Source organism: Sarcophilus harrisii, chromosome 2 (genome assembly GCF_902635505.1).
Source record: "Sarcophilus harrisii chromosome 2, mSarHar1.11, whole genome shotgun sequence".
Classification (NCBI taxonomy): Eukaryota; Metazoa; Chordata; class Mammalia; order Dasyuromorphia; family Dasyuridae; genus Sarcophilus; species Sarcophilus harrisii.
In genome coordinates, this window is record NC_045427.1 from 383,270,660 (window position 1) to 383,288,700 (window position 18,041).

General features: G+C 40.8%; 1 protein-coding gene across 2 annotated transcripts in view; it reads left to right on the forward strand.

Annotated features, from left to right (window-relative positions):
- The first annotated feature begins 3,995 nt into the window (after positions 1-3,995).
- The window catches only part of ADAMTS2 (ADAM metallopeptidase with thrombospondin type 1 motif 2), a 451,708-nt gene continuing 437,662 nt past the window's right edge, over positions 3,996-18,041 (forward strand). Inside the window, exons 1-2 of one of the 2 annotated variants that reach the window (XM_031953540.1) lie at positions 3,996-4,860; positions 6,117-6,478. In XM_031953540.1, coding sequence (XP_031809400.1) covers positions 4,761-4,860; positions 6,117-6,478 — 462 coding nt within the window. In that variant the 5' untranslated portion in view covers positions 3,996-4,760. The remainder of the gene's footprint in view (positions 4,861-6,116; positions 6,479-18,041) is intronic. The other variant, XM_031953539.1, reaches the window with a different exon arrangement.

The following is an 18,041-nucleotide window of genomic DNA, read 5'->3' on the forward strand; positions in this document are numbered from 1 at the left end:
AGTTTTCCATGGGACAGCCATGCTCCAAAGGTTTGTCTTTGTCTTGGATGCCTCTGGTTGTTGACATTGAACTAGCTACTGACCTTTCCCCAATCCAATTTTTCAAGTTCTGGACATTCCTGGTTCTTAGGAATGTGATAAAAAAAACCATAGAATATCAGAACTAGAAGGAATTTTGAAGAACTTCCTGTCCGAGGATTCCAAATTTTTATATCTCTTAGACTATTGAGTCCAAGAGACTCATAGTGTGGTGAAGCTCATAGACTCTTTTACAAAATAATGTTTGGTTTTTTTAAATTGATAATTGAAGGAAGGGGATAAATTTCAATAAGTGAAAATAAAGATATGATTTTTTTTTCTTATCCAAGTTCATATACTGCCTGAAATCTATTCATGGACCCAAGTTTCCGTGGTCTAATTTCTTCTTTAGGAGTGGAAGGGACTTATCTAAAGTCAGATAGGGAATTAATGGAAAAGCCAGGACTTAAATTGAGGTACTCTTTATGACCTCGTTTTAGGCAGTCAGTACAGTCTTTTGGTATGACAAATCATTTAGCCTTTCTGGAACCCAGTTTCCTTATCTATAAAATGAGGGGAATGGATTAGGTGAGTTTTAAAAATCCCTATGGGGCAGCTAGGTGACAATAGTGGACAGAATAACAAGCCTGGGGTCAGGAAAACTCATCTTCTTGAATTCAAATCTGGCCTCAGACATTTAGTAGTTATGTGACTCTGGATAAATCACTTAATCCTGTTTTCCTCATCTGTAAAATCTGAAGGAAATAGAAAGTGGTTTACCATTTACAAGATACTAGAAAATCCAAGAAAATCACAAAATGAGATCACAAATGTTGTTGGCAACAACAGCAAACAAAACAACCAACTATATCTGCTCTCTCCTCCCTAACTCTTCTCTGTGGTAGGGGACTTGGGGAGGTCAGGGTTCTAACAAGGGTATTTCCATCACACTTGCCATTGAAGCTGAATTCTGCCACAGTTTTTCAGAGAAAGGCATGACCTCTGGGAAGATTCTGCTGCAGAAAGGGCTAAAGCTGCTTGGCTGGCCAGAAGATCTTGATTTTTATGTATCTTTCTCCCTCCATTCATTCTCTAGCCTACCCAGATTGGCCTATTTTCTATGAACCCATGATGTTCTGTCTCTTGTCTCAATGTCTTTGCCTTGGTTGTCCCAATGCTTAGAATATATTCCTTCCTCATCTCCATCTCTTAGAATTACTAGTCTCCTTCAAGACTTTTTTTTTTTAAAGTACTACCTTGTAAATAGAGCCTTTCCCTCTCTTTCCCAAACTACCTTGTATTTATTTATTCTGAATATGCTAGGTATGGACAACTAGATGGTACAGTGGATAGAATGCCAGATGTGGAATCAGGAGGACAGGAGTTCAAAATACTAAGGAGCAAAAACAACAAATGTCCCCCTTTAAAAGGTAAGTTCCTTGAAGGCAGAAACTGTTTCACTTTTGCTTTTGATTCTACAGCACTTTGGACAGTGTCTGGCACACAGCACTTAATAAACACCTGTTAATGTATTACTCAGAACCCAAGGCCAGACATGGAAAGAATGGTGCCAAAGCTAAATTTATTTCAAGTTGTAGTTTCTCTTCTTTTCTATCAGTAAGAAAACAGTATAAAGGTCACATAATGATTCACATTAAATTTCACTGAAATGTCTGGAAACTGCCTGACAGACAGGAGACAGGAAAGCAACTTCCAGACAGTGACTGTGGTAAATAACCATTCTGCTCTGCCCGTAGACGCAGGATTCGCCTTTTGTGACCCCATGGACAATAACACATCAGTCCCTCCTATACTCCAGTATCTCTAGAAGTCTGTCCAAATTGATGTTCATTATTTTCATGACATTATCTATCCATCTCAATCTCTGCTGTAGGAGAAGCTAAATGATGACAAAAACAAACTAGTAGGAGTCACAATATTGGCTGTGATTAATATTGCAAAATAATTGCTTAGCTGTATATAAATTTTAGTGACCTCATTTGGAGTTTTCTTGGCAAGAATACTGGAGTGATTTGCCTTTTTCATTTTACAACTACTTTTCCAGTTGAGGAAATTGAGGCAAACATGACTTGCCCAGAGTCACACAGAAAATAACTATTTAGGATCATATATGAACTTGTCTTTCTTATTCCAGGGCTGATATTTTGTCTATTGTATCATCTTACTAGCTGCCAGCAGACTTTTATTTTTCTTTGTATTTCCACAGATTGGCACAGTGCCTGGAACATAGTAGGCACTTAATAAATGGTTATTGACCTGACTACTCCCTTGCTCACCTTTTTTTTTTAGGGGGAAGAAAAGCAACTCTATTCAGACACTAAACACTACAGGTTTGGGGAAAAGGAGTAAGTCACTGTAGGCTAGAATAGTCAGGCAAATATTTTGAACAGAGGAGACCTTGACTTGGGTCTTAAAGGATGGAGAGAGGGAGAGAGAGAGAGAGAGAGAGAGAGAGAGAGAGAGAGAGAGAAAGGGGTTTTTGGAGAAACTGAAAGAAGTGGGGAGGATATTCCAGTTGGAAATTGTTACCTGGGGGGTTCACAACTTTTGGAAAGGATCTTAGAAATAATTTAGAATGATCCCCTTATTTTATAGATGAGGGAAAAGGAAATAGGCATTTATAAGGCATCTACAAATGAATAAGGCTTTGGAAGCATTTTGCAAATAGGTGCTATTAGTTTTATTTTACAGTTGAGGCAATTGAGGCAGAGTAACTCACTGTCCAGAGCCATGCATCTAGTATATGTCTGAGGCCAGATTTGAACTCAGGTTGCTGACTTGAGGCCTAGTCCACTGTTCTACCTAGATGCCCCTAGGAACCCAGATTTGCTGAGGTTCACACAAGAATAGGCAGAACTGGGAACTTGATCTTTTGACTCCATATCTAATATTGTTTCTATTATATCATGAGTATTAGTAAAAATGTGGAGGTGGAAATGTGTATGTTATATTTAGCCAACAGTAAGAAGCCTAATTCCGCTGACATGGAGGAGGGTTCCTGTAGGGATTGTCCAGGTCTGAGAAAAGCAACTAAATAGGGTTGCTTTCCTGCCACTTAAAAAGTGAGTTAATCAGTTAATAAACATTTATTAAGTGCCTACTAAGTGCCAGGCACTGTGCTAATCTCTGGGGATAAAAAGAAAAGTAAAAAGGAGTCCTCAGGCAGCTAGGTGATGGAATAAAGTGTCAGCCCTGGAGTCAGGAGGAACTGACTTAAACATGACCCCAAGCACGAACTAGCTGTGTCATCCTGACCAAGTGACTTAACCCTGTTTGCCTCAGTTTCCTCCTCTGTAAAGTGAGTTGAAGAAGGAAATGGCAAACTACTTCAGTATCTTTGCCAAGAAAACTCCAAATAGGCTCACAAAGAATCAGACTCAGCTAATTAAAAACAGATCAGGTGCAAAGATAAAACTGTGCAGAATCAATCTGCCAACAAGCATTTGATTAAGTGCTTCCTATCAGTCAGGAGCTGTGCACGCTTCTTCGCTTCCAGTCCAGGTTTTAGAAAAACTCAGGCGTCCCGTTTTTCCATATTCCTTATACACCGACCCGACTGGTCTACTCACTATCACCAAACATAATACTAATTTCCCTCTTTTTTTGAGACGTTACTCATGTCAATCCCTTTACCTAGATGTTCTTTTCCTCAAAAACCTATACAACTTTTCAGGTCCAGTTAGTGGCACCTTTTCCTTGAAACCTGCTCGTCCAGGTTGAAATGAACTTCCCTTCTGTGAATCTCCCATAATCTCCTGCTTGTTCCCCGTCCCTTTCTGGACCTTACTCCCTCCTGCTTGATTTGTAGCATTTGTTTGTTGCTCCTTTTATCTCCTTCTAGGACTGTGAGCCTCCTGAGAGTTCCCGTTTCCTTTCAAGTCTTTCTTGACTTGCTGATCTCCCCATAAAGGGACCCTAGGTCCCTGAGCACAGTAGGAAAGTCTGCCCCGTCTATTAGATTCTGGGGCCCTGTGTGGACTGAGGAAGCAAGATTCACTCTCCTCTCCTACCTAAGCAGCGGAAGCTTAGTAGCCGTGACAATCAGCTGGCCTATCCCTCGGACCCCGACTCCCTTTTCTGTTAAGAACACAAGAAAAGCAACTTTGGCGCAGCGCGGAGCTCCAGGGCGCACGGAGGTGGGGCGTACGCAGGAGAAGGTGCTTTGGAGAGAGAGCGTGGAGGCGCCAAGGAGAGCCGGGAGCCGAAGTTTGACCCTCTCTGCGGTCCCCCTCACTCTCCTCGGACTCGGGCCACCTCCCACAAGGACAGGAGATAGCCGGGTTCGGGGCTGGCCCCATGCGAAGCTGGGCGGGCAGCTTTTCCGTCAATCAGCCTGACTTCACTGCGCGCCCCGGCCTCTTGGCGTTACCCTCGAACCGCCTCCTGGTGTCTCTGCTTCGCTGCGATTGCAGCGTGTGGGCTCGGGCGGGAGGGAGCGAGGTAGGGGAGGGAAGGAGGGAGGCAGGGAAGGAGCCGCCGCTGAGTGAACAAACGCGCTGAGGAGAAGCAGCCGGGTCACCGCAGGCTGGGGCGTCCTCGCCTCTTCGTCTCCTCCTTCTCTTCCTCCCCACGCCGCGCCCCTAGCCTTCCCCTCCCTCCGCCCCGCGCCCCGGGGGACTGCAGCTGCGGGCGGCTCCAGCTGCCCCAGATGTGGGCTGGGCGGCTCGCGGGCAACTTTAGCGCGGCTCCGCGTGCGGGGCTCGGGCTGCGGTTCGGCTGCCATGGATCTACCAGCGGGAGCCGCTCGTTTCCTGCTCTGCTGGGCGCTGCTGCTGCTGCCGCCACTGCCCACGGGCGCCCTGAGCCGCTCCGGCCCCCGAGGTAGGTCCCGCTCCAGCCCGGACTCCGATCCCCCTGCCCCGCTCCAAAGGGACTTAGGCTAACTCCGCTCGCCCAGAGTGTGAGTTGGCTAACTTTGGGGCCGGGGCGCGCCCAGTCTCGAAGCCCCGGGAGCCCTGGAGAAGACGCGGGTTGGGGGGACGTGGCGCCCTCAGTCTTCAGTGCCCCGGCGAGTAGAACCCGAGAAACCTGAGGCAGGGACCCCAGAACCAGCCTCTGCCCACTCCTACCCCCACCCAACGTTCTTGTTGGGGACCGCAAACGGAGGGACGAGGAGGATGGGGAAAATGCAATTCGCTCCTTCCTCAGCTGGAGCCCCTGGACCGCAAACTCTAATTCAAGCATCAAGTTTCACTTAGTGCTTATCCCTGGAAGGGCCAAACCCAGCTGCCAGCACGGGGCACAAAAGTAGAAGAGAGGTCTTTCCCCTCAAAGGGTTAAAGAACACTACCACCAGGTTCCTCTCTGGGGGATCTCATGGAGCTACCCCAGTTGGCCAATGACACTCCCCTTCCCAACTGCCCAGGGCGCCTGCTGTGCGTGGGAATCTCCAACAGGAACCTCCCTGCGATTGGACCGTGTGTTTCCCAGAGAGAAATTAGGGAAGCCCAGACAGGCTGAGGCCAGTTAGAGCATTTTAAGTTGATGACCTGCTGGTGTTTATGGGTTTCCCCTCCTGTGGCCTCTGAAGATTCCCCTCCATTCGGTCTCCCTCTCTCCTTCCCTCCCTCCCTCTTGTCCCACACCTCCCTCATTCCCAGTGCATTGTGAGAACTGGGGTTCATCGAAATCTACTGCATCCTAGCCCAGTGAGGTGACCAATGGTTAGCATTGGTGGGAACTCTTAGGATGTCCGTGGCTAAATGGTATTCACCAAAGTGGATGAGGATGGGAAGTACTCATGTTGCCGTCTCATTTCTGTCTTTGGTTCTTTTCTCCAATTGGTGACAGCCTAGGCTTTTAAATATCCCCTGGTCTTTGATGTTGCCACCTTCTATATCTAAGCTTATTAAGGAGGAGGCAACATGGTCCCGGGAAAAGATCCCAGTCTTGGATATTGAGGGATCTGGAATCAGATCCTGGTCCTGCAAGCTTCTTCATTATGTGACCTTGGACAAATCACTTCTTTTTGGCCTCAGTTTCCCCATCTGTAAAATGAAGGGTTTGGAAAAGATGACCTTGGGATGATGGAAAATTGAGTTTAATTTTACATATCTTCTTACCCCTTCCATTTTCAGGTCCACTTCTGGGAAACATAGAGGAGTATAGACTTGTTATCCCAACCAGCACAGATGCAGAGGGCAAGTTCTTATCACATTTGGTATCTGGAGCTGGTAAAGGCCGATCCCGGAGGGATGTTGGGGACTTGCCCAGGGAGAATGTCAACGAACAGATATTTTACAATGTCACTGTGTTTGGAAGAGACTTCCACTTCAGGCTGCGGCGGAACTCCCGGCTTGTGGCCCCGGGTGCGACTGTTGAATGGCAGGAAGATTCCCATGAGACTCGAGTAGAGCCACTCTTGGGGAACTGCCTCTATGTGGGAGGCATTACTGGTCTGCCTAATGCTTCTGTTGCTATCAGTAACTGTGATGGACTGGTGAGTCCTTTTCTCTTATACAGTGCATGCGTTAAGAATCACAAATTCAGTCTCTGCCCAGCAATGCAGCTGGAATAGTCCAGAGCAAGAATAGCCTTGGGTTGCAATTAGGTTCATTTGTACATGAATAGAGGAGGGTAGTTAAGAAGGATTGTGAGGGATCTAGGTAGTTAGTATATCCTGTGAGAATCAGTTAAAAAGAAGTGGGGTTATCTACCCTAGGGACTTAGAGGAGCATGATAGATGATGACAAATATCTGAAGGACCATCATGGTTCAGAGGGGATGTCTAGAAAGTTTCAAAGAGGTTGATTTTGATTTAATTTAAGGCAAACCTTTCTAACAAGGTTGCTTTGTTAGATGGTGAGCTCTGGATCATGGGAACTATTCAAGTGGGGACTAAAAGCCCTCCTTCTCTCTCACCTTGTCAGGAATAAAACAGAAGGAGATTCCTTGCAATAGGTGGAAGACTAAGTGTAGATCGACTTTAAGCCCAGATTCTATGATTCTGTAGCTGTAACAGCCGACATTTGTATAGTGCTTCACATATCATGTTTCACACATATCACCTCATTTGATAGGGCTGATCCATCTATTAGCTTGGTGTGGCTAGTAGCTATCTCCACAGAGCTCCCTTTGGCTCAGCAAGCCCTTTCTGTGAAACTACTTCCCCCATCCTCTCTCTGTATTTAGTATCTTTCTCAGGATACTTGTGGTTACAGTCCCCAAAAGGGCAGGGGCATAGCTGTTATTTCTTTTGTGCCTTACCTCCCCCTAACCTCTCAGTTCCTGATAAGTAGTGCTGGCTTAGTAGATGCTTAACTCTTTTGGTCTGGTTATTTTGTGATGAGGAGGGGGTAAGGAAAGAGGGAGGAAGTTAGCTTCCTAGGGCTTGTTTTATAAATTGGTAATTGGACAGCATCCACAGTGCAGAAATTCCTGGTTATTCCCTAGCTCCTGAATCTCAAGATGTACAGACTCAGTATTGCATTGAATCAAACTGTCAGACACTTGTTGGCATGCTATGCTCTGGATCTTGTACCCTGGGGTTTGGAAATGTAGTTTGCTTTTACCCTTTTTGGCAGGGGTTAGGAGTAGGGATAGGAGTATGTGCAAATACAGAAATTTACCCATTCCTGTCCCCAGTACTTGTTTTTTGCCTCTTTTCTGTTACTTCCACCCTTTAACTACAAAACTATAGCCCCTAGATTCAGTTTTTACAAATATTCAGTTTCCAATATTCATGATTAAACATGAAGAGATGCTGCAGCCAGGACAGACTGACCTGGGTTTGGAAAATGAGATGAGATCAGAGGTTGGGGTGAAGTCCCAGTATTTGCTTAGATTCAGAGTGGGGCATTTCTCTGAGCCTAAATGGGTCGTCCTCCGTGAATGGGAGAAAAAACTCTAACACTTGCTGGCCCTGATCTGGACAGGGATGTTCCGGGTGGAGCGACAGGCCTGAAACTGCAGATTTTGAGTTTGGAATGCAAGACAAGTGGTCAGACTGTATCTGTTAGTGCCAGACATCTGAAGCAGGCGCACTGTGTGTTTAACACTAATTGCTACGTGGCACACACTCACTCTGTCTAGTTGAGAAAGGCGGTTTTTGTCATGAATTGCTGCTCTGCTCCCATGATTTCTCCTTCTCTGTTGCAGGCTTATGTTTCCACTAGAGGTAATTGTTCCATACTTTTCTGTACCCTGCTGTTGGATAGAGTTGACTGGCTCTGTGAATCTTAGAAAACTCTTCTTTGACAGGCTTAGGCAGACAAAGAATGGGTTTAGGAGACATAAATGCTTCGGGGACCTACACTTTAATCTACTTAGTCAAAATGAAGCTGCTTTTCAGATTTGATATTTCCAAAGATGAGTCCCTTCCTCCAAGGGATCATCAATAAAAATCCTTAGACATAGTAGAGCATCCCTCACTTTATAAAATAGGCCTTTTTCTGGAAAGTGAAAAGTAGGACCCAGTACTCAGATAGCTCAGAACTTGTTGATCTGAAAAAAAGGAAAAAACAAAACAAAACACCAAACTCTGCCCCCCCCCAATAGAGTGCAAAGTTAATATTGTTTTCACATTAACTTATATAACTGCATAAAAGGGTTTCTATTATTGTTTCTGAATGACTTTTCGTGACACCCAGACTCTTTATATCATTTTTTCTGTTGAGTAGAAAATTATCTGTGAATCAATATTCAAATGTACTATGGGAGCTGATGTGTGCAGATTTTTTTTTTTAAGGATAAGTATCTCTAAATGTGAATAGTCACTCCCTAGCTTTGTTGGTCTCCCAGCCTCCCTTTTATGATCCATTCTCCACCTGATTGTTTATGTCACATTCCTATAGGACAGGTCTGACCATGTCACTTACACTGTTCAAAAAGCTCTATTGGCTCTTTATATTGTTTTAAGAATAAAAGACAACACAAGAGATAAGAAGATTTACAGGGCAAAATAGACTTCTTTGACTAGATAAAAATTAAAAAAGATTTTGTACAAACAAAAACAATGCAGCTAAAATTAGAAGAGAAATAAGATTTGGGAAAAAACTTTGTTTACTGGATTTCTCTGATAAAGGTCTCATTTCTAAGAACTATAGAAAATGAAGTCAAATTTATAAGAATAAGCCACTTCCCATTTGATGAATGTAAAAGAATATAAAGAGGATGTTTTCAGAGGAAAATATTTAACCTATCAATATGAAGAATGCTCTAAATCATTAATAATTAGAACAAATATGAATAACTCTGAGATACCACTTCATACCTACAGATTGGGCATGTTGACAAAAAAGGAAGATGACAAATACTGGAAGATCAGTAGAAAAATGCATTTTAATACATTATTGGTAGAGCTATAGACTGGTCTAAAATTCTGGAAAGTAATTTAGAGCTATGCCTCTATGCATATCCTTGGCCCAATGAAACCACCACTAAATCTATACCAAAATCAAACCAAAGGCAGCAGAGAATGTGAAAAGGACATATACAGATACAAAAATATCCATAGCAGCTCTTTTTGTGATGGCAAAGTCTTGGAAGCTGAGGGGATACATAAATGAGGAATGGTTGAGCAAGCTGTAAATATGATGGAATACTGTAAGAGATAATGAAAGGAATGATTTCAGAAAAACCTTGGAAGACTGATATGAATTGATGTAAAGTAAAGTGAGCAGAACCAGGAGAACAATTTATATTGTAAATAGCAATCTTTTATATACTTTGGGCAGAAGCCCTAAAGGTCTTCCCCTCCCAGATTTATAGTTTTTGCTTCTTCTTCTTTTTCTTTGGACTAGGTGAAAGAGGAGATTCTTTACCTCAATTGCTATCTACCTACCGACATTGAATGAGTGTTGCCTCAATCAAATTGAGACTTATTGAAGATCTTAGCTTACAGAGGTCAAGGTCTCCCATTTCATTCAGGGCCATCTCCAGTTGTCTTGATATATATCTTGCCACGGGACGCAGATGGCTCTGAAGGGGAAAGTGAGACAGGTGATCTTGCACAGCCCTCCCTCACTTAAATCCAATTCACTTGCATGTCATGGAATCAGTTCCCTGATTTCATGGTACCCTTTGAGAAATAAATACAAACAACAAACAGTTATGTGACTTTAGGTAAGTTAACCCTGCTTGCAAACCACTCCAATCTCTGCCAAGAAAACCCCAGATAGTGCCATTCACAAAGAAACAGAAGCAGTTGAAATGACTTAACAGCAACAAAGAGGAATTCTGATTAACACAATGACAATTTGGCTTCCGCCTATATTTTCAAGTTTATGATATGTCATTCCCTTTTTGTGCATTCTGCATTCCAACCAAACTAGATTTGTTATTGATCTGCCTTACGTTCCATCTCCTACCTCCATGCTTTGTCTCTTGGAGTCCCTAGTTTCTTTTGAGAGCTTAGCTCATGTACCATCTTCTAATAAGAACTTTTTTGATTCTCCCACCTGCCAGTGCTCTTATTTCATCTGTATTTTTTTATTATACCCATACATGTTGCTTCTTCAGATTGAATGTAACTCAATGTCTTGAGGGCAGAGGCTATTTCTCATTTTTTTCTGTTATTAGACCCTAGCATGTTGATATAGACCTGGTATATCAACTGTGTGGGGAATTCCTGGTGAGGAAAATTCATCTGCCAATGTATATTGACAACTGTTCTACAACTATCTAGGCCTAGTTATCTGAGGACTTGGTTGTTCAGTCATTTTTCAGGTATGTCTGACTTTTCATGATCCCATTTGGAGTTTCTTGGCAAAGATACTGGAGTAGTTTGCCATTTCTTTCTCCAGTCATTTTACTGATGAGGATACTATGGCAATCAGGATTAAGTGACTTGGCCAGAGTCACAGAGCTAGGAAGTGTCTGAGGCTAAATTTGAACTTGGGAAGATTTATCTTTCTCTAGGCCCACTTTACACTCTAGGCTCAGCCTAGAGTGTATCCACTTGTTCTAGTCACACAGCTAATTAATCTATGTTAGAAACCAACCTTAAACTCAGATTTTTCTCCACTATATTATACTGCTATTCTCTAGCTTATAAACACTAGACACTTAATATATGCTTGTTGATACATGTCCTATGAGATTGGACTCTCAATTTAGTAATAAGTATAGGCAATCATTATAGTAAGAAATTATATGAGAGGTGTCACCAGACATATTTTATTATTAAAACAACTGATTAAAATGTACAGAGTTCACCTTTGTTCCCTTTAATTGCATTCAGAATATAAATTGCTTATAAGCTTCAAAATGTCATTATAGTGGATGCTGTTAATTAGATATTTGTCATAATTTAAACTGATGAGGGATGAAATTCATATTTATACTTTCTATCCATTTATTAAGCCATAGAAGAGGTGCTTAATAAATGTTTGTTGAGTTGAAAAGTGCTTTAATGAGTAATTAATGTAAACATGATTGCTGAGGTAATGTTTAACCTACTTCAGAATAAGGATTCTTATCCACTGATATATACATAAAGGATTGATTTAAATCACTGGTTATTTTTGTCTTTTACTGTGTTCAGTAATACTTTGTCAGGCTGGATGACATTATTTACAGACCTGAAAATTCAAACCAAAGAAGACTATAGTTCTCTAAGAAGATTCTGCAGTTCTTACTTTGGATGAATTCAGAGGGCCCTTTCCCATTCAGCCCAAATCAGGGAGGCCTGGCTATGTTGAAAACTACAGACTTCAGTACTAGTCCTGTCTACAGGATGATGTGAGTTTGGTGGAGAGGGGATTCTAGGGAAATGAAGGTGTTTGCGAAATGTTATTTATGCTAGTGCAGAGAATGGACTTTTTTCTTCACTTCCAATACTAAGTCTCTAGGGGAAGCTGCAGAAGGCAAAGCAGGGGCCTTGGGCCTAAGGGCAGTTATTCTGAATATCTGGCAGAAGCTAAAATAGTCAATGTGGGGGACAATGAGGACTTGAGACTCTGCGTGTCTGGCCTAGGCTTCCCAGGACAATGAGCCTACTAGCGCTCTGTTCAATAATTCTGAGTATCCATAGGCTGCTGTCCAGAGTAAATGGGAAACAAAAGCCAGTCATTGTGAATATTTGTCTCAATTAGCAAAAGCAAAATTTTACCAAACAATTGATCCTCATAGAGACATTTTCTTTCCTGCTTCTTAAAGGGAAAGAGGATTCTTATGGTCTGATAAATCTAAACCTTGAGGGATAAACATGATAGAAGGGAAAAAAACTCTGGGTTTGAAATCAGGAGAAATTTGAGTTTGAATATTGGTTCAGATGCTTAACTGTGATCATAGGAGAAATCACTTGGCTTTTCCAGTCTCAGTTTACACATCTGTAAAATAGGTATAATATGTATATTACCTATATTACAGGGTTATTTAGGTGAAGGAAGGATAAGAATAGACAATGAAACTGTGATTTCATTGGTTTAGGGTGAGGAAATTCCTTCTACTAATATGTCAACCCCTTAAATAACTTGTCTAGAGTCACAACCAGTAAATGTTACAGGGACTTGAATCTGGATATTCCTGGCCTTTAAGAAGACTCTTTATTCATTAGACCCTGATGCCTCTCTATCAGAAGTCAAGAACTTTCTAAGGTTTTAAATATTCAAAATTTAAAATTTTCTAATGTTATAGAAATATGAATTGTTATTATTATAATTATTAATAGTCATTGCTATTCTTAAAACTTTTTAAATAAAAAACTTATCTTTTAAAAATATTTTTATTGTCAAAATATATGCAAAGATAGTTTTTAACATTCACCCTTGCAAAACCTTGTGTTCCAATTTTTTTTTCCTTCTCTTCCCCACCCCAGACAACAAATAATCCAATATATGTCAAACATGTGCAATTCTTCTATACATATTTCCACAATTATCATGCTACACAGGAAAAATCAGATCAAGAAAGAAAAAAATGAGATAGGAAACAAAAAGCAAACAAACAACAACAATGAAAAAGATGAAAATACTATGTTGTGATCCACATTCAGTCCCCACAGTCCTCTCTCCAGATGCAGATGAGCCTCTCTCACAAGTCTATTAGAATTGGCCTGAATCACTTCATTGTTGAAAAGAACCACATCCTTCAGAATTGATTGTCACATAATCTTGTTGTTGCTGTGTACAGTGTTCTCTTGGTTCTACTCACTTCATTTAGCATCAGTTAATATAAGTCTCTGCAGGCTTTTCTGAAATCATCCTGTTGATCATTTCTTATAGAACAATAATACTCCATAACATTCATATATCCTAACTTATTCAGTCATTCTCCAACTGATGGGCATCCTCTCACTTTCCAGTTCTTTATCACTACAAAAAGGGCTGCTACAACCTTTTTTTCACATATGGGTCCTTTTCCCTTTTATATGATCTCTTTGGGATATAGGCCCAAAAAAAGACACCACTGGATCAAAGCTATGCACAGTTTGATAGCCCTTTGATAGCCCTATGCCTTAAAAAGAAAAATAAAATAAATATTTCACAAATACTCTAGACTAATAAAGCAGCCACAAAAGTATGAATGAATACATTTAAAAGGCACTTATTGAGTGCTTACTATGTACAAAGCATGGGGCTCAGGTACAAAAGGAACTCCTCAAATAGAGGAGACCACATACAGAGGAGATTTCAATTGCAAGCGAGATGGAAAAGTCCCATAGTCCTTAGAGTGTAATGACGCAGCAGATGGTAATGCATCTTTAATGTTATTTTTAGTGATAAAATCATATAATTTTCTGATGCTGAACTATTTGACAATGCAGGGACTTTGCTGACAAAAGCTTTCTTTTTGGGGTCTTGAGTAGTTACCGATGAAGTGCCTGAAGTAGTTTCCCAGCTGTATCTCCATAGGCTTTGCCTTTTGGAATGATGGCTTTGGTGGCTGGGCTTGAAAAATGGATCAATTTTTGGGAAAGGGGGGTGCTGTCAGTCCAAGGGCTCTTGGGTTTACCTGCCCAACTGCTAATCACCAGTTGATCTTGGTGATGGTGAGGAAGGTGGACTCCTTCACTATAGTAATTACTCTTCTCTTCGAGGGCTGAGGGTCTAAGAGACACTGCCATTCTCAAAGATCTTGGTTTCAGGATCTTGGGTTACCTCCATTGGGGTCTTAACAGAAATAGTCGGTGGTTTGCCTTTCCTGTTTTGTGCCATCTTCTGTCTTTTAATTAAAAAAAACTAAGCAAATAGTTTTTCTTTTTTTCTGTGTTCTCTCTAAAGCCCATACAAAATTCTTATCAAATTTGGCTCTCATTAATGCTATTTCTAAGACAGGCTAGTTCAAGCCCTCATTTCTTCTCACCTGGACTACTATAATATCCTTCTTAATTGGAGTTCCTGCCTTAAGTCTTTTAGTTTTTTTTTTTAATTCATATCAGTCATGTTGTGAAAGAAGTCAAAGCCGAAACAAAACAAAGCAAAAACAAACCACAGGATAAATAAAGTGAAAAGTAGTATGCTTTAATCTGCATTCATATTCTATCAGTTTTTTCTCTGAAGCATTGTTCATCAAAAATCCTTTAGAATTACCTTGAATCAATATATTTTGGAGAAGAGCTAAGTCATTCACAGCAGATTATCATACAATGCTGCTCTTATTGGATACAATGTTCTCCCAATTCTGCTCACTTTGTATCAGTTCATGTAAGTCTTTCCAAGTTTTTCTGAAACTATCTCCCACAACATTCCTCATAGCACAATAATATTTCATCATGATCATATACTATAACTTGTTCAGCCATTCCCCAATTGATAAAAATTGCCTCAATCTACAATTCTTTGCCACCACAAAAAGAGCTGCTATAAATATTTTTGCATAAATAGGTCCTTTTCCCTTTAAAAAATCTCTTTGAAGTAGTGGTATTACTGGATCAAAGGATATGCACACTTTGATAGACTTTTGGATAGTTCTAAATTGCTTTGCTTTGATTGTATTATCAGTTTCTCTTTAATTCTTTCCCCATATAGCTGCCACAATGATTTTTCTGAAGTGACTTACTATGTCACTCTCCTACTCAATAACTCTAATGGCTTCCTAGTCTCCTAAAATCTAGTCAAATTAACATGGATTTGGTTAAGTTCTTACCACGTGTCAGGCACTGTGCTAAGTGCTGGGGACAGAAAGAAAAGCAAAAGTAATTTTTTTCCTCAAAGAATTATATGTTAAAGGGGGAGACAGCATGGAAATAATCAGGCACAAAATAGAATTATATGGAATACATCAGAAAGGGGAAGCTAAGGGGACTGGGAAAGTTTTTTTTTTTTTTTTTTTTTTTTTTTTGTTGTTTGCTTGTTTGTTTGTTTTTGTTTTTGTTTTTAGTACAAGATTGGATTCAGGCTGAGTCTTGAAGAAAGCCAGGTGGAGATGAGGAGCAGATGTTTGTGGGTATGGATTGGGGGGGGCAATCAATGCAATAGGATAAAGATGGGAGATGAGGCTCTTGAGGAACACCAGGTTAGTCAGGGTAGGCAGATAGTAGTCTACACATGGGGGAGTAGAGATTGGAAGGGTAAAAAAGGGGCAGTTTATGATGAGGTTTAAAAGTCCAACAGAGGGGAAAAATATTTGATACTGGAAGTAATAGGGAGATAACCTGGAGCTCATTGAGCAAGGATATGATATGGATAGGTCTTTGCTTTAGAAAAATCACCTTATTGGGGCAGTTAAATGGTACAGTGGATAGAGTACTGGCCCTGGTTGGATTCGGGAGGTCCTGAGTTCAAAACTAACTTCAGACACTTTCCTAGCTGTGTGATCCTGGGCAAATCATTTAAAAAAAGAAAAATCACCTTATAGTTGAGTGGGGATAGATTAGAGTAGGGGTAGACTTGAGGCAGAAATGTCAAAATAGAATCCTCTGTTTAGATTTGAAAGTCCTTTACTACCTGGCCCCACCCTATATTTCCAACATTTTTATGTATTGCCCCTCTTTTTTCCCCCTACAATTCAACCAAACTGGTCTTCTTGCTGCTCCTTTACACAATACCTTATTTCCTATCTCTGTGCCTTAGCATAGGCTATTCCTTCCCATATCACTCCTACTTCTTAGGATTTCTTGTTTCCTTCAAAGCTTTACCCAGGAAACATCTGTATGAAGTCTTTCCTGAGCTCCCTACCTGATAGTGTCATAGCACATCTTCTTGGGCTTTTTGGTAATTTTATTAAAGTAAAGAGATTAGGTTAGCTCTCTAAGGTCACTCTGACAAGATTTGATTCTGTACCCATGTTATAGAATGAAAAACAGAGATCCAGAGAGGAGAAGCCCTAGGCTCATCAATTTAGAATTAGGAAAAACTTTAGAGAACATCTAGTTCAATCACCTCATTTTTACAGTTGAAGAAATGGAGGCACATAGAGATGAAATAACTTACTACATTGATTGGAAGTTCCAGAGGCAAGGTTGAAGACCAAGTCCTCTGACTAACTTTGCAGTTCTCTGCTGGACCACATTATTTGCCCAAGGCCACATAACAGTTTAGTAGCAGAACTTGAATTGGACATTTGTTCCTAGACCTTTAGAGTGGACCCCCTTTTAGGCCAACCTGAAGTGTCATTGATGACCTCAATCAGGGAAGACTTCATTGGTTTCCCCCAGGGAATCTGAATTGCTGCCAAAGACAGAGCTTTCCAAGTGGCAAAGAAGTGCTCGAAGTGCATTCACAGGTAAAGCTGTTGGTGTGACTGGGAATGTGTTAGTGATCGTGCCAGACAGAGTTGATGTTGCTTGGTTTAGGAAGACCAGACTGAAAAATATGCACCTGGTAAATGAGTTTGTTTCCATGTAGAGAGTCTAATAGGCCAGTGTTATCAGTCCTCTCTCCAGTAGCTGCATAGAGGAGCAGGGGCAAGATCATACTACCCCTTTTGGGCTTTCCATGTTAAATAAGGGGAGATTGGATTATATATGTTACATATTGAGTTATAGCTCAAAAATAGCCTACAGCTCTGATATCCCATGTTCTTAAACCCTTTCAAGCTTGCTAACTCTGGGTTTATGTTTTAAGGTTCCTTCCAACTCGGGCAGTCTATATTCATATTGATTATAAGGACTTTCTAAACTTCTACCATTATTATGCAATAATAACAATACATGCAAGTTATTATACTAGTTTTTGGGAAATATATTTGTTGACATCCTAGTGGTAAATGATCATTTTAGTATTGGTGTCTTAGCTTAGGGAGACCCTACACAAGTAGCTGTTGAAAATCTCAGCTTTCCTAACCGATGATTTTTAAATCAGGCACATCTTTAAATTTGAAGGACCTTTGTTTTCTCATGTTTATAATGAGAATAATGGTATTTCCCCATCATTTCCTCATAGGATAGCAATGGAAAGAAGTATTTTTTTAATCATTTTTTCAGTGATGGCCAACTCTTTGGACCCTATTTAGGGTTTATATACTGGAGTGGATTGTCAGTTCCTTCTCTAGTTCATATTATAGATGAGGAAACTGAGGCAAACAGAGATAAATGACTTTCCAAACATCACACTAGTAAATGTCTGAAACTGAATTTGAACTTCAGAAGCAAAGTTCTCCTGAGTCCAGACCTGGTGCTTTATCTACTGTGCCATCTGGCCACTATTAGAGAAATATACAGCAGCACCAGTGTTTCTCCTTATCTGATAGTTGGACATTCTAATTAGTTTCTTTGCTGAAAATTTCTCCCCATTCTACTCCATCAAAGTGAGCTGTCAAAGTAAGTTTTCTATACCTCAGATCTACCCAGATCAATCCCATATTCAGTGAACGTCAGTGGTTCCCTACTACCTCTAGGATGAAATACCAACTCCTATGTTTAGCATTTAAAGCCCTCCACATCCTGGGCCCAGCTTACCATTCTACCCTTATTACTTACACATTAATTGCCTTCACTTTTACTTTACCCATTTTCTACACAAAACATTTTCTAATACTCACCTTCTCTAATTGCTAGTGATTTTTCCTATCAATAAAGACCTTATTTCTATTTTTCCACATCTATATATGCACACCTTCTCTCCTCGGATAGAATCCATTTCATTTGAATGAATGAACTTTGTACTACCAGCTCCAAGCAA